The sequence below is a fragment of the Macrotis lagotis genome, chromosome 1 (genome assembly GCF_037893015.1).
Source record: "Macrotis lagotis isolate mMagLag1 chromosome 1, bilby.v1.9.chrom.fasta, whole genome shotgun sequence".
Taxonomy (NCBI): domain Eukaryota; kingdom Metazoa; phylum Chordata; class Mammalia; order Peramelemorphia; family Peramelidae; genus Macrotis; species Macrotis lagotis.
Genome location: NC_133658.1, coordinates 665,238,907 through 665,256,689, shown reverse-complemented (window position 1 = coordinate 665,256,689; position 17,783 = coordinate 665,238,907). Strand labels below are relative to the sequence as shown.

At 35.0% G+C, this 17,783-nt stretch overlaps 1 protein-coding gene across 1 annotated transcript in view; it reads right to left on the bottom strand.

Annotated features, from left to right (window-relative positions):
* The window catches only part of NEMP2 (nuclear envelope integral membrane protein 2), a 143,619-nt gene extending 130,548 nt beyond the window's left edge, over positions 1–13,071 (bottom strand). The window contains exon 1 of the mRNA XM_074212544.1: positions 12,888–13,071. Within this exon, the coding sequence (XP_074068645.1) occupies positions 12,888–13,071 (184 nt within the window). The remainder of the gene's footprint in view (positions 1–12,887) is intronic.
* Positions 13,072–17,783: the final 4,712 nt, after the last annotated feature.

Here is a 17,783-nt window from a genome sequence, read left to right as displayed (position 1 = left end):
GTATAAGCTATGGGCTCTATCCCTTTCAGCTCTTTACTTTTTCTTGGCTGGGTTCATGGAGGAGAGGAACAAACATTTATTAGGTGCTGACTATAAGCTAATGATGGTTCTCTTGTCTTAAGTCTCTCCCCAATCTAATTGATCCTTCAGTCACCAAAGTGATTTTCCTAAGTCACAGGTCTGGCCATGTCACTCCCCTACTCAATAAACTACAGTGGCTCCCTATTACCTTCAGGATCTGTGTTTGGCATTCAAAGCCCTTGATAATCTTGCCCTCTCCTACCTTTCCAATCTTCTTATCCCTAACTTCCCAATAGGCACTCTTTGATCCAGTGACACTGGTCTCTTGACTGGTCCACAAAGACACTGCATCTTGAGGCAGCTAGGTGGTGAAGTGGACAGAGCACTGGCCCTGGAGTCAGGAGGACCTGAGTTCATATGTGACCTCAGACACTTAATAATTACCTAGCTGCATGACCTTAACCCCGTTACCTTGTAAAAATCAAAAACAAAAAAGACATTCCATCTCTTAGCTTCAGATATTCTCTCTGACTCTATCCATGCCTGGAATTGCTCTCTCTTTTCAATTTCATCTCCTGACTTCCCTGGCTTCTCTTAAATACCAACCAAAATCTCATCTTTTCTAGGAAGACTTTCCCAACCCCTCTTAACTCTAATGCCTTCTCTCTGTTATTTATTTCCTATTGTGTATATAATTTGCTTTGCATTTACTTGTTTTGCATGTTGTCATCTCCATTTAGATTGTAAGTTCCTTGAGGGCAGAGATCTCTTTTTTGTTATTACTATCATTTAGCACATAATAGGTACTTAATAAATGTTTAATGATTAATTAACTGGAGGTGACAGGCTATGGGAGGTGAAGAACAAGGCTTGTTTTGCCAGATGTTACCAATATATTTTAAATGTTGTTTAAATATTCATTGCTATGAAGCAAGTAAGTGATAAAGTGGATAAAGCACTGGATCTGAAAGTAGAAAGATTCATTTTCCTGCGCTTAAATCTGACCTCAGACACAACTAACTATGTGACCCTGAGCAAGTCACTGAACCCTGTTTGTCTCTGTATTCTCATTTGTAAAATGAGGAAAAGGAAATGGCAAACTATTTGTCAAGAAAATCTCAAATGGGGTCTTAAAGACAGAACAACAACAAACTTTGTTATCGGAGAAAGTGTGGAGAATTAATTGGAAAAGCAACATAAAGATAAAAATTAAAAAGCACCAATGAAATATTTATTTTTGAAGGTTTTTGCTATACATAAAATTAATTTCAATCTGCCTTCCTTTACAATCATTATACTGTTTTATTAATCTTTACATCAATAGGGCAAAAGTATATATCTTTGGGAAAATTTACTCAGAGTGTGCCCCACAAATGCAAATTTTTGAACTATACATTAAAATTGTAACTGAAAAGAAAAAAGACACTTTCAATATTTCCTTTGTGTCATCTTTCTCAGTTCTTGTATGTCTTGTATGTGGAAATGTGGTGGTTTGCATAACTGTGATATGATATTTTTCGTTTTCATCAGCATTATTCTTACTTTTAAGCATTTAAACTGCATTTTCAGATTTAATTTTCAAATAGTTTTCAGCACAAAGAGCATTTTCTTAATGTGTCAATTTTGACTCCCTTAGTATGGTTATTTCAGTTACCATCCTTTTCCTTTATATCATCTGAGAATCCTGACATTAACTTTATTATCAAGCATTTAAATGAAATAGAACTGTGTCCTTCATGATGATGTAACATTCTTTGCAGATGTGCTATCGCACTGTACATGCAGGTCACTGTGTTGAAATAGAACATGCTTCTGACTTTGTTCAAAACTTTCCAAGTTAAAGATCTTCATCGAATCTAAGTCAATTATGGTCCTTTGCATCCCTCTATTTATCTTCTTACTCATCTCTTCTACTGAGTTCTCATGTGGCTTGGAGTGAATTTATTTACCTTCACAGGATTTACAGCTGGAATTGACTTTAGAGGTAATCTTGTTGAATCCGCTCATTTCATACACTGAGAATTTGGGATCCAGAGATGATAAATGACTTTCATTAACAAGCAGTCAGTAGCAGAACCAGTTATTTCAGACATTTGTCCCCAACAGTTTGTTAACCTTAATGTTAATTATAGATACTGGAGAGCTGATATAGTGAAAAGAAAAAAATTGACTTTGCCCATGTGAAAGAAATGAAAAGTACAGTCATTTAAGTGACACACTTTTAATGTTTGATCATAGTATCACTGTGTTCAAGGGACCTCAGAGACCAAGCATCTAACTCTTATCTGAAAGAAGAATCCCCTCCAAATTCTACTTAGTAAGTTATCCTCTAGCCTCAGCTTGCAGATTGCTTACCTTCTAAAGAGGAAGCCCATTCTTCCTTTGGGTATTGACAAGTTTTCTTTTTCCTTACACCAAATCTAAATTTGTTTCTTTGCCACTGCCCTCCCAATGCTTCCAGTTTTGTCTTCTGTGGCCAAGTAGAGCAAATTTATTCCTTCTCACATATGACAGATCTCTAAATGTTTGGAGACAACTCACAAGGTTTTATATATATATATATATATATATATATACATATATATAGCTTGTATGTCTTGTATGATACAATATTTTCCCATTTTCATCAGCATTATTCTTAATAAACATTTTTTTTAGATTTTTCAAGGCAATGGGGTTAAGTGGCTTGCCCAAGGCCACATGGCTAGGTAATTATTAAGCGTCTGAGGTCGGATTTGAACCCAGGTACTCCTGACTCCAAGGCTGGTATTCTATCCACTGTGCCACCTAGCTGCCCCCCATCAGCATTATTCTTACTGTTTTTAACCTGCATTTTCTGATTTGATTTTCAAATAGTTTTCAGCACAAAGACCATTTTTTAATGTGTCAAGTTTGACCTCCTTAGCATGGCTATTTTGGTTTCATCATTTCTTTAACTAGATCATTTTTTTTTCAGATTTTCAAGTAGATAGTTTGTTACTCCTCTGCAGACAGGTAATGCAGGTAAAGAGAAGGCCTGGAGTCTGGAATATTAAATTTGGCTGCAGATCTATTACCCACCTAGCTCTGGGATCCTTCCTCCTCTATGTTCTGGCCAAAATGGAAGAGAATCCAGTATCTCAGAACAATTTCTGTTTCTAGGTCTGTTTTATAACTCCATTTTAAGTAAGCTAATACCATATCCAGTCCCTGGTGCTGCCTGTAGGAACTGAAAAGTACTTTATCTTCTTGGTTTTTATTGTAAAATATATTTTTCTTACTAAAGTACAAAAACAGTGGCACAGTAAATAGAGCACCAGCCCTGGAGTCGGGAGGACCTGAGTTCAAATCCATCTCAGGCACTCAATACTTATTTAGTTGTGTGACCTTGGGCAAGTCACTTAACCCCAGTGCCTTGCAAAAAAAATTTTGAAAAGCATAAAGCATTTAAAACAAATAATGATAATGATTTAATTTTGTAATCTAATAGATATTGATGGATATGAATGTGAATGAATAGTATTTTTCAGTATAGATAGTATGCTTCATCAATAGTCCTTTGGGATTTCTTGGATCACTGTATTGCTGAAAATAGTTACAGTTCATCATCCAATATTGTTAATGTGTATGATGTTCTCCTGGTTCTGCTCATTTCACTTTGTATAATTTCATATAAATCTTTCCAAGGTTTTCTGAAATCATCTTACTTGTCATTCTTATAGCACAATAATATTCAATCACAATCACAAAACAGATTGTTTAGCTGTTCCTCAATTGATGGGTATACTCTCAATTTCCAATTCTTAAGCACCACAAAAGAGCTCACTGTCAGGCCTTGATATTTTTAACTCCACATTTCAGGATTCTGACCCCTTCTTTTTTACTTATAGAACTATCATTTCTCCCCTTGGCTATTGCAAAGCCTCTTAATTGATCTTCTTCCTACCTATATAATTGTCAGAGTGATTTTCCTTAAGTGTAGCTCTGGCCATAACATCCTTACTTAGTCTACTCCAGTGGTTCTCTATCATCTCCAGAATAACTTCTCTCTTTGGTTTTGGAAGTGCTTCCTTTCCCATTTCATTATAGATTATTATTCTCAATATATTCCACTATTCTTTTAAATAGATATTTTCTTCACCAATGACTCTCCATACTTTTGCACTTCCCATTCCTTATGTCTATAATGCGCTTTGTCCTTACCTCTTTTTCACTGAATCATTTTCTTCCTTATGGATGTACCTTTTTCATGAAGACTTTTCTGATCACAACTGTTAGTGTCCTCTTTCCCTATCTTTTACTTAACTCTGCTATATTTATTTGTATTTATATGTGTGTGTGCATGTCTATGTATATCTTTTCACATTTATGTATTTATCCATTCTCCCAGTATATATTAGCTCCTTTGAGAACCGTGATTATTTCATTTTTTTTTGTATTTGCATCTCCAGACTCATAGAGCATAATAGGTGTTTGATAAACTATTGTTGAAAAGGTCCAATAAAATCAAAAACTTAAATTTAACCTAAGGAAAGCCCTTTTAGTTTACTATATTAAGAACACTCAGAAATACATACCTGTGGGTGTAGAATGCTTTGGGGCAGTGACACAGCACCCTTTCATCTTTGCAATGTTTGGTATGTATTATATCTGTTGCCTCAACAATTCTCACAAAACCCTTGTGGGCGGTAGGCATTATCTTAACTGTACTTTAAAATGATAGGTCAGACAAAGCCAAGAGCTGCGTTATTATCACACAGACAGTCTATGGTATGGGTAGGCGTGGAACCCAGATGGTCTCTCTAAGGAAGACAACCAAGCCAAAGTAGTGTCTTCTTGGACTGATGGTGTCTCTCTAACCAATGATAGTTTTGAATTCCCATCACTTTGGATTTCCCAAGTGTGTCTGCAATACTTTCTTTAAACAGATGGTCAGCATCACACTATGTGACTGGTACTGATAGCAGTGGGAATTACATAGCTAACACTTCTTGGAGGATAAAATTGGTAGAATATTGAAATATGCACCTTAATCTTTCTTAATTGTTTTCTTACTTGCCAGGAAAGCAATGAAATAATAAAAATATCTAAAGCCTGAATGTTCAAAATATTACTTTTAGATGGATTAGGATATAAAACTTTGGTGAATGCCATATAACAAAGAAAATTATCAAAGCTAAAAACAATAAGATTCTACTACCTTGTTTTACTGATAATGATAGTAAAGTCTGAAAGTGGGTCAACTATTCCTATACCTATTATTTCTCTTCAAGTTCTATTGGCTTTGTAATGCTACTTTATTATTTTTCCTACACTATAATGCCCTTATTTTATAGACTAATCCTTAATTGAATATATTTTAATTTTGTAAGCTAAATTTCTTATTGTCACAATTCTTTTAGAAAATTCATCCTAATTAATGTAAACAGAAGGATCATATTTCTCCATTGAATCAATCAAAGGTATCAACTAGATACATAATCAGTTTGAAAGGAGTGAAGTATTTTTGATCATTGGATAAAGACAAATAATGTCATAAAGGAAAAAATCTTGTGACTGACTGAAAAAAAAGATAGACATACCTTTAGACCTATGTATACAGCAAGTCAATTCAAGCATCACAAATTCCAACAGCAGGATTATAAACTCCAACCTAATTTATGAGAGGGAATCAGTTGGAGAAATAACTATCTTATACTCCCTCTCTAGTTGACCATTTGAGTTCAGGAGATCCATCAGAACCATCAGAGGTCCCACAACTGCCCAGAAATCCATAGTAGTGTCCACCAGAGGCAGAAGTATTCCCAGAAAGATAGAGGCTGACAGCAACTCTTGTATCATAAATTCAGAGACACTAGATCAAACTAGACACATTAAGGAAAGGCAGTTTCAGGACTCTTCAAAGGCCTTGTCCCTAGGAAATTATCAAAGAGGTAATTCATAAGACTTTCATGAAGAGAGATAAGGATTTCTAACAACTCGGAGCTATGAGTTTAGCCTCCAGATATGTATCCCCTTTAAGATTAAGTCCACTCTACCAGGCAAGAGAAAAGTGCTACCTTTTTTGTGGAGAAATTTCTTTAACAGCTGTTCTTCATTTATAATCAGTTCTAATAAAATCAAGCAATAAAACCAATAGATCTTAAGGGAATATTTGGGTTAAGATACATCACTCAAAAACTTCATCAGTATGGGGTAGCTAGGTAGTACAATAGATAGAGCACCACCTGCCCTGGGGTCAAGAAGATCTAAGTTCAAATCTAGCCTCAGATAGCTGACTGTCTAGCTATGTTTCACTTAATCCCATTGCCTTGAAAAAAAAATCTATGCTATAAAAAAGTTAAAACCTAACAGAGGGAAGATAGCACAGAAGGCAATAAAGAATTAGTAATCATAACTTTGAATGTGAATGGGATGAACTCTCCCTTAAAACGTAAACAAATAGCAGAGTGGATTAAAAAACCAGAATCCTATACTATGTTGCTTACAAGAAAATCTTTGAAGCAGAGGGATACATATAGAGTAAAGGTAAAAGGTTGGAGCAAAATATATTTTGCTTCAGCTGAAGTAAAAAATGCAGGGGTAGCAATCATTATCTCAGACAAAGCAGCAGCAAAAATAGATAGCATTAAAAGAGATAAGGAAGGAAACTTTATCCTCCTGAAAGGTACCATAGAGAATAAAGTCATTTCAATACTGAATATATATGTACCCAGTGGGACAGCACACAAATTCTTAGAGGAGAAGCTGAAAGAACTACAGGAAGACATAGACAGCAAAATTCTACTAGTGGGAGACCTCAACCTCCCCCTCTCAGATCTACATAAATTGAACCATAAAATAAACAAGAAAGAAGTTAAGGAAATAAATAGATTGTTAGAAAAATTAGATATGGTAGACTTATGGAGGAAACTGAACAGGGATAGAAAGGAATATACCTTTTTACTCTGCAGTACATGGAACTTATACAAAAATTGACCATGTACTAGGACATAAAAACCTAATGATCAACTGCAGAAAGGCAGAAATAGTGAATACATCTTTCTCAGATCACAATGCAATAAAAATCATATGCAATACTGGGCCAAGGAGATATAAACCCAGAACAAATTGGAAACTGATAACCTCATTTTAAAAAATGAGTGGACCAAAAAACAAATTATAGAAAGAAGTAACCATTTTATCCTAGATAATGATAATAATAAAACAACATGGGATTCATTCAAAGCGACTCTCAGGGGATATATTATAGCTCTAAATGCTTACATGAATAAATCGGAAAAAGAGGAAATCAATGAACTAAACATGCAACTAAAAAAATTAGAGAAAGAACAAATCAAAAATCCTCAATTAAATACCCAATTAGAAATTCTAAAAATTAAAGGAGAAATTAATAAAATCAAAAGCAAAAAAACTATTCAATCAATAAATAAAACCAAAAGCTTGTATTATGAAAAAACCAATAAAATTGATAAACCTCTGGTCAATTTGATTTTAAAAAAGAAAGAAGAAAACCAAATTGCTAATATCATAAATGAAAAAGGTGAAAATTAAAATAATAATTTAAAATTAATTTGCCCAACTCTATGCCAATAAATTTGATAATCTAAGTGAAATGGATGAATATTTACAAAAATATAAGTTGCCCATGTTAAATGAAGAAGAGATTAAATATCTAAACAACACTATCTCAGAAAAAGAAATTCAACAAGCCATCTTTGAACTCCCTAAAAAAAAATCTCCAGGGCCTGATGGATTCACAAGTGAATTCTACGAAACATTTAAGGAACAATTAGTTCCAATTCTATATAAACTCTTTGGAATAATAGGGAAAGATAGAACTCTGCCTATTCTTTCTATGAAACCAATATGGTGCTGTTACCTAAACCAGGAAGAATTAAAACATAGAAAGAAAATTATAGACCTATTTCCCTGATGAATATAGAAGCAAAAATCTTAAATAAAATCTTAGCAAAACGATTACAACAAGTTATAAGTAGGATAATACATTATGATCAAGCAGGATTTATTCCAGGAATGCAGGGTTGGTTCAATATTAGGAAAACTGTTAGTATACTCAATTATATCAATAACAAACCTATCAGAATTCATATGATCATATCAATAGATGGTAGAAAAAGCTTTTGGCAAAATACAGCATGCATTCCTATTAAAAACACTAGAGAGTGTAGGAATAAATGAACTGTTCCTTAAAATAATTAGCAGTATCTATCTGAAACCATCAACAAGGATTATATTCAATGGGGAGAGGCTAGAGGCATTTCCAATAAGATCAGGGGTGAAACAAGGGTGCCCATTATCACCACTACTATTCAATATTGTATTAGAAATTTTAGCATCAGCAATTAGAGAAGAAAAAGAAATAGAAGGAATTAGAACTGGGAAGGAAGAGACAAAATTTTCACTCTTTGCAGACGACATGATGGTCTACCTAGAGAATCCCAAGAAATCATCCAAAAAACTACTGGAAGTAATTAACAATTTTAGCAAAGTTGCAGGTTATAAAATAAATCCTCATAAATCCTCAACTTTTCTATATATGTCTAGCAAGATACAGCAGGAAGAGCTAGAAAGAGAAATGCCATTCAAAGTAACCTCAGACAATATAAAATATTTGGGAGTCTATTTGCCAAGACAGACTCAGACTCTTTTTGAAAACAATTATAAAACACTTTTCACACAAATTAAATCAGATTTAAATAACTGGGCAAATATCAACTGCTCATGGATAGGTAGAGCTAATATAATAAAAATGACAATTCTACCAAAGCTAAGCTGTTTAGTACCCTACCAATCAAAATTACAAAAAAATTACTTTAATGAGTTAGAAAAAATTGTAAGTAAATTCATATGGAGAAATAAAAAGTCAAGAATTGCCAGGAGCTTAATGAAAAAAGTGCAAAAGAAGGTGGCTTAGCCCTACCTGATCTAAAAATTATATTATGGAGTATCAGTCATCAAAACTATTTGGTATTGGCTAAGAAATAGAGTGGTGGACCAGTGGAATAGACTAGGTGTAAAAGCAGGAGACGATTATAGTAATCTATTGTTTGATAAACCCAAAGAGTCCAGCCATTGGGATAAAAACTCCCTCTTTTGATAAAAACTGCTGGGATAATTGGAAGTTAGTATGGAAGAAACTTAGATTAGACCAACACCTCACACCCTTTACCAAGATAAGATCCAAATGGTTACAGGACTTAGACATAAAAAACAATACTATAAGCAAATTAGAAGATCAAGGACTAGTTTACCTGTCAGATCTATGGAAAGGGGAGCAGTTTATGACTAAGGAAGAGTTGGAGAACATCACCAAAAACCAATTAGATGATTTCGATTACATTAAATTCAAAAGCTTTTGCACAGATAAAACCTCTATAACCAAGATCAAAAGAAATGTAGTAAATTGGGAAACGATCTTTACAACTAATGATTCTGACAAAGGACTCATTTCTAAAATATACAGAGAATTGAGTCATATTTTTAAAACAAAAAGCCATTCCCCAATTGACAAATAGTCAAAGGATATGCAAAGGCAATTTACAAATGAGGAGATCAAAGCAATCCATAGCCATATGAAAAAATGTTCTAAATCATTAATTATTAGAGAAATGCAAATTAAAGCTTCTCTGTGGTACCACCTCTCAGATTGGCCAATATGACCAGGAAGGATAATGATTATTGTTGGAAGGGTTGTGGGAAATCTGGGACACTATTACACTGTTGGTGGAGCTGTGAACTCATCCAACCCTTCTGGAGAGAAATTTGGAACTAAGCCCAAAGGGCAACAAAAATGTGCATACCCTTTGACCCAGCAATACCACTACTGGGTCTATACCCTGAAGAGATGATGAAAAAGGGTGAAAACATTACTTGTACAAAAATATTTATAGCAGCCCTGTTTGTGGTGGCAAAGAATTGGAAATCAAGTAAATGTCCTTCAATTGGGGAATGGCTTAGCAAACTGTGGTATATGTATGTCATGGAACACTATTGTTCTATTAGAAACCAAGAGGGATGGGATTTCAGGGAAGCCTGGAGGGATTTGCATGAACTGATGCTGAGTGAGATGAGCAGAACCAGAAAAACTCTGTATACCCTTAATAGCAACATGGGGTTGATGTTCAACCTTGAAGGACTTGATCATTTCATCATTGCGACAATTTTGGACTGTCTGCAAAGGAGAGTGCCATCTATATCTAGATAAGGAGCTGTGGAGTTTGAACAAGTTGAAGGACTATTCCCTTTAATTTAGAAAAAACCAGATATCTCATTGTCTGATCTTGTTACCTCTTAGATTTCTCATCTCTTCTTTAAGGATATGATTTCTCTCTTATCACACCCAGTTTGGATCAAGATACAACATGGAAACAAAGTAAAGACTGACAGAGTGCTTTCCGTGGGAGGGGGGTGGTGGTGGAGGGAAGTAAGATTGGGGGGAAAATTGTAAAACTCAAATAATATCTTTAATAAAAATAAATTTAAAAAAGGAAAAAAGAAAAATAAATAAAAAAGAAAAAAAGGAAAAAGAAAAACCTGCACAAATTGATGCAAAGTGAAATGAGAACAGTATTCACATTAAAAGCAATATTGAATTATAACGAACTGTGAATGACTTAGCTATTCTAAGCAATACAATGATCCAAGACAATTCAGAAGAACTTATATGAAAAATGCTGTCCATCTCCAGAGAAAGAGCTGATACTGATGAATGCAGATCAAAGAATAAATTTTGTCAATTTAAAAAAAAAGTTAAAACCTAATTTTTAAAAATTTTATTTATTTAGGGCCATGGGGTTAAGTGATTTGCCCTTTGTCACACAGCTAGGCAATTATTAAGTTTCTAAGGGCAGATTTGAACTCAGGTCTTCCTTACTTCAGGACTGATACTCTTCCACTGTGCCACCCAGCTGCCCTAAACCTATTTTTAAAAATTGTTTTATATATCAAGTGCTTAAGAAATATATAAATATAATTAAAATTCATAACCTCAAGCTACCTATTGCTTCAGGTAATTGGTCAGCCTATACCCTGGTTCCTAGTGGGCTGAACTGACAAAGTCTCATGCCAGTTGAACAGGCCAGAACTTCAAACCCTGGGGTCTGAAAGCTAAGCCAGAAGATATATGTGTATGTAATGAGAACCAGCCTTCCTCCACTTACAATTTCTATTGTCCCAGAAGTTATGCAATAAATATGACAATTTACCTTGACAAAGATCAGACTTTACTTGTTGATAACATTGTAGCTTGTGAATTTTTGTGAAGAGGTCAAGTTTTCTGCATCCTTGTTGTTTCTTAAGAAAGAAATCATGAACAAGGTAACTCAAAATTCACATTATGCTCAATTTGTTTCCTAACATACCAATCATGTTAGGACAAATTTACATTTTGAAGTAAACCTTATTGGTAGCACTGTTTATATGTCCCTGATGAATAAATACCTTTTGAAAAACTAATTCACTTGGACTGATAATTAATGAGGAGTATATCCCATTTGGGTTCATGCTCAAAAGTACTATATATTGCAACCTGTCCCTCAGTATTATTATCCCTGGGGTGAAAGAGTTACCTGGGGATTGGTCCAGCAATATAAATGGGAAATAAAGAAACAGAATGAGGGTCTAATAATTTTTTTAGGTTTTTACAAGGCAAATGAGGTTAAGTGGCTTGCCCAAGGCCACACAGCTAGGTAATTATTAAGTGTCTGAGACTGGATTTGAACCCAGGTACTCCTGACTCCAAGGCCGGTGCTTTATCCACTATGCCACCTAGCCACCCCGGTCTAATACTTTTTAAGAAACAATTAGCATTTGATAGTAAATGATGAATCAAAAATATTCAGATGAGTCTGTGACCATCTGAAAAAGTGGATTATTATCCATTTGTCTATGACTTTCAGATAGGATTCTTGCCTATGTTCTCCTACATGTATAGGCCAGTCAACATTATGGGGATCTTTCATGCTTCAGATAAGTGTAGATCATTTGGATCCATTTGGATCCAATCCAAATGGAAATTAGATTCTTTCCAGTCAAGATGGGACTTCCTTAAACATAATGGAAATAATTTTTCATTATCCTTATCTTTTTCATTATTCTATAGAGTTGTTTGAAAAACAAGCACAGTTTTCAAGGATAATTTGTCTTTTATAAGTCTATGTTGATTGCTCTCTGATCTCATTATCTTCTGAATACTTTGCTTTCTCATTTTCAATGATTGTACAGTATTAAATTTGAAGTATGGATAACCACTTGCAGGAATGGATTGGCTTTGCTATCATTTTGGTATGACATTTAAATTTTTCCAGTTTTCTAATTTCTACTTTGTTCTTTTTAACTCTTCATAAAAATGATGTAAGTGACTTTAAAACTCCCCAACACCTTAGAAAAATTACTATGTGTTCATCTGTTTGAAACTACTTTTGCAAGGTTATTCACATCAACAAAATTTTTGGCATCCAAGAAATGTTAAAAAAGAACATATTTATCATATCGACACTTGATTCCCCCCCCCAATAAATGAGGGTGTTTATCTTATTTAAATCTCAACTTCTTCACCAGTTTAATTCCACTTAACTTCTTTTCTTTACTACTGAAGCAGCCTAGTCGTTTTTGTCACTATTATTTTCCCATCAAAAAACTTGGTGGGTGTTGACATATCTTGCTTCATTTTCTTTCCAAAGATCCAGAACCAAAGAGTAGGAATTCTTATAAAATGCATACGCTTTGAGGCATCTGTCCCTGTTTTCAACTCTACCAAAAAAAAAAAAGTTATGTGTTTCTTTCACACAAGTTTAAGCCAAAAATAGGTTTAGTCGTACATTTTTATATCCAAGTGCCAACGTAATCAGTGGAGAGAAACAGACGGTAGTGAGAAGGTCCACTGCCATGTCCTCCTTCAAGTTGGGTTCCTCCTCCTCCTTCTCCTCTTCTTCCTCCCCCATTGCAGTCAGAGGAGCCAAACTGTGAAAGACAGTCAGCCAGCAACATCTCAGGGAGCTCCACCAGCTGCTCTGTTGGCAGCTTCAGAATCGCCTCTGGGTCTGTCATCCTGCCTCCTATTCCTGAATATCATTAGAATCATAGAATCACAGAATTTTGGATCTGGGTTATTTATTTTATACTTAACTACTCCTTTGATTCCAGGGAATTTCTGTAGCTATTTACCTAGCACTGACTATTTGAAATTCTTCACCATGTACCAGCTTGAAGAATTTGGAGGAATGGATAGAGTGAAAAGAATATAGACAATATTTATTATGAGAATATTTGTAGGCAGTTAGGTGGCACAATGGGAAGAGCACTGGGCCTTGAGTTAGAAAGAACTAGGTTTGAATCCAGCCTTGGACACTTTCTTACTGGTGTGTGATCCTAGCAAATCACTTAAACTGTTTGCTTCAGTTTCCTTATCTATAAAATGAGGATAAAGATAGGGTCTACCTCCCAGAATTGTTGCAAGGATAAATTGAGGTATTTACAAAACACTTTGCAAACCTAAAATTGCTCTATAAATGCTAGCCATTGTTGTTAGTGCTGCAACCAGATGGCACCACAGTGCATAGAGTGCCAGTCTTAGAGTTAGGAAGACTCATCTCCCTGAGTTCAAATCTGACCTCAGACACTTAACTAGCTGTGTGATGTTGGGCAAGTCACTTAACCCTATCTGCCTCAGTTTCCACTCCTATAAAATGAGCTGGAGAAGGAAATGGCAAACCACTCCAGTATCTTTGCCAAGAAAACCCTAAATGGAGTCATGAAAAATTGAATACAACTGAACAAATGTTATTACTATCCTTATTATTCTCTTTGGTGGGAAAAGTGAAATGGTTTAGGGAATTCTGAGAGACTGTGCTGCTTTTCTTGGGCTGTGTTGAAAGTGACTCATCTGTTATATTTTCCTTACTTTTCAAGAGGAAAACTCTTGAACCTGTAGGGTGCATTAGAGCATGCCATAACATTAATCTCTGATATAAAATGCTAGATATGAAATGAAACATCCTTATCTCAGAAATAAGGAAAGCATAATAAACAAAATCAATGCAACCAATAATAGATGGATTTCAGAAATCTGGGAACCAAGTTGTACATCTAGCATTTCTGATAAAGGTTCATTTCTAAAATATATAGAGAAGCGAGTCAAATTTATAAGAACACAAGTCATTCCTCAATTGATAAATGGCTAAAGAATATGAACAGGAAGTTTGTAGATGAAACAATTAAAGTTATCTATAGTCATATGAACAAATGTTCTAAATCATTATGAATTAGAGAAATGCAAATTAAAATGACTCTGAAGTACCACCTCACACCTATCAATATGATAAAGAGGAAACTGATCAATGTTGGAGGGGATTTGGGAAAACTGAGACACTAATGTATTGTTGGTGGAATTATGAACTGATTCAATATTTATGGAGAACAATTTGGAGCTATACCCAAATAGCAATAAAACTGTGCATACCCTTTGATGCAGCAAAACCAGTAGTAGGTCTGTACCCTGAAGAAATCATAAAAAAGGGGGAAATGACCCACATGTACATAAATATTTATAGCAGTTCTTTTTGTGGTGACAATGAATTAGACATTGTATGCCCATCAATTGGGGAATGGTTAAACAAATTGTAGTATGGAAATATGATGAAGTACTATTGTTCTGTATGAAATCATGAGCAGGCCAACTTCAGAAAAACCTAGAGAGACTTCCACAAACTGATGCTGAGTGAAATAAGCAGAATTAGGAGGATATTGTACACATTAAGAGCAGCATAATGTGATGAACAACTTCTCAGCAGAACAATGATCAAAAACAATTCTAAAGGGCTTGTGACAGAAAATACTATCTATATCCAGAGAAAAAATTGTGGAGTCTGAATGCAGACCAAAGCATATTATTTTCATTTTTTTTTGTTTTTGCAAGGCAATGGGGTTAAGTGACTTGCCTAAGTTGATACAACTAGGCAATTAGTAAGTGTCTGAGGCTGGATTTGAACTCAGGCACTCCTGACTCCAGGGCCAGTGCTCTATAACACTGTGCCATTTAACTGCCGCCATGTTTTTAATCTTTAAAACTTGTTTTATTTTTTTGTTTGTTTTTTTGGTTTTTGCAAGGCAAATGGGGTTAAGTGGCCCAGGTTCCACACAGCTAGGTAATTACTAAGTGTCTGAGACCGGATTTGAACTCAGGTCCTCCTGACTCCAGGGCTGGTGCTATATCCACTGCGTCACCTAGCCGCCCCTTTAAAACTTGTTTTATGTTTTATGCCTCCCCCCATGGGTTTTTTTTTCTCTTTCATTGTACTTCTTTCACAACATGACTTATATGGAAATGTGCTATCAATGGGAGGGGTTGGAGAGAAGGAGAAAAATGTAGAACTCAAAAATCTTACAAAAAATGAATGTTGAAAACTGTGCATGTAATTGGAAAAAATTAATAAATTAATAAAAAGAAAAGGAAAGCATTAAGTTCAGGAGCATTTGCTATCAAAATACTGAGTACAGATTGCTGAAGCTTTCAGACTGCAGCACCAGTGGCCCCACTTACTACAATGGAATGATTGAAGTCAGGGTTTTTTGTTGTTCAGTGATTTTCAGTTATGTCTGACTCTTTGTGACCCCATTTGGGGTTTTCTTAGCAAAGATACTAGAGTGGTTTGCTGTTTCCTCCTCCATCTCATTTTATAGATGAGGAAACTGAGGCAAATTGAATTAAGTGATTTGCCCAGGGTCAGAAGACTAACATATGTCTGAGGTCAAATTGAACTTGGGAAGATGAGTTTTCCTAATTCCAGACACAACACTATCCCTTCACCACCTGACTGTCCATCAGAGGACCTGGGTTTAAATCACAGTTCTACCACTTAATATATGTGTGATAGACAATTCACCTCTCCCTGGACTTCAGTTTTCTTATCTGTAAAATGAAGAGTTGGTCTAAATGCCCTCCAAGGTCCCTTATAACTAAATCTATGATCTAATCACATATCATCATTCTTATCCAGGAATCATTTAATCTAGCAACTTCAACTATCTAGAACACAGTCAAGGACCTGGAAACGAGCAATGTAAATTCTGGACCATCATATTAAATATAACAAAGTCTTTCTATTAAAGCTCAAGAGAATTGACTCAGAGGAGAATATACCCTCAGATCTCTTTTCAGGAGTAGGAACAAAAGAATTTAAGGACAATTGCAGGCCAGTTTATTGATAATAGCTAGAATGACAGTTTGACAGGGAAAAATAATACAATTATAGATAATAAACACAGGAAATAAAAAGATACAGTAACCTGAAGTCATTTAGTATAGAGGCAAATTCCTTATATATTTCAATAGTCTGAAGACATCACTAGAGTTTAACAATGCATATTTATAAGGTTGCCTTGAGTCATGAAGAGAAGCTTATACCCAGAATAAAATGTTTAAGAAGAAAGTAGGAACTAGTTAATAATAATAATATATTTATATAGTTCTTGAAGAGCTTTCATACCTTCAATTCTGACAACATGGTGAGGTAGCTGGAGCAAGTATTCTTTTTCCTCATTTTACAGATGAAGATACTAAAACTCAGAAAGTTTAAATGGTTCATCCAAAGCCATAGATTTGTGTGATTTAAAATAGGATTGAAAACAAGTCTTCTAACTCTAATTTCCACAATATGTCTTCTAGATTTCTTGCAAAAATGGTTAAAATTTTAAAAATAACTTGATATTTATAGAAGTAAGCTTTATTCATCTGGAAAATTCATCTATTTTGGAACAAGCTGAGTGATAGGGTCATAAGGTATCTGTTCTTGGGATTTTTTTCAAATGACATTTTCAGGTCAATCTCATTCTGTTTGGTAAAAATGTTATTAGTAGTAGATCATCAATATATTCTTGTCTACTGATTTACCTAATTGATTAGGGGTACCAAAATGAGCCTGAGAGTTGTTCCTAAAGACATAGACAAGTAACATAACAGTTCTTTGTGAGACACAATAAAAGGCATATGAAATAGTGATCATAGAATCATTTGTTTTCAATCATGTCTGATTCCTTGCTCCACATTTGGAATATTCTTAGCAAAGATAGCAAGCTGATTTGCCATTTCCTTTTCCACCTCATCTGACAGATGAGGAATTTGAGACAGAGTTAGGTGACTTGCCCAAGTTCACACAGCTAGTAAGTGACTGAGGCCAAATTTGAATTCAGGCCTAACACTCTATACACTGTGTCACCTAGCTATCCATCCCTGGCCACCAACAGCACCCAGATTATTATCCATCCTTTGCCTGAAACCTTTCAATGAGAGGAAATCTTTTCTCTCTTGAGGTATCCTATTCCACTTTAAGACAACTTAAATCTGAGGCAGCTAGGTGGTTCAGTGGAAATAGTACTAGCCATGAGTTCAAATCCTGATTCAGACATTTAATGTTTAGTTAACTGCGTGACCTTGGATGAGTCACTTAACCTCCATTACCTTGCAAAAACAAACCAAAAAAGATAACTGAAATTTTCTTTTTTTTAATTTCTATCTCCTGCTCCTATTTCTGCTCTCTGAGTCAAAGAAGACCAAGACTAGTACCTCTTCCAGATGATAACCCTTGAAGATGAGTATTCTGACCATCCTTCCTCCTATCTGCATCCAGCCCCCTCACAATTCCTTCTGATGATCTTCATATATCATGGACCTGAAATACTTTGACATTTTGGTTGCTCTCCTTTGGACTTTTTTCCTATTTTATCCATGTCCTTTCCAAGTAGTGATACCCAGAATTTAATCC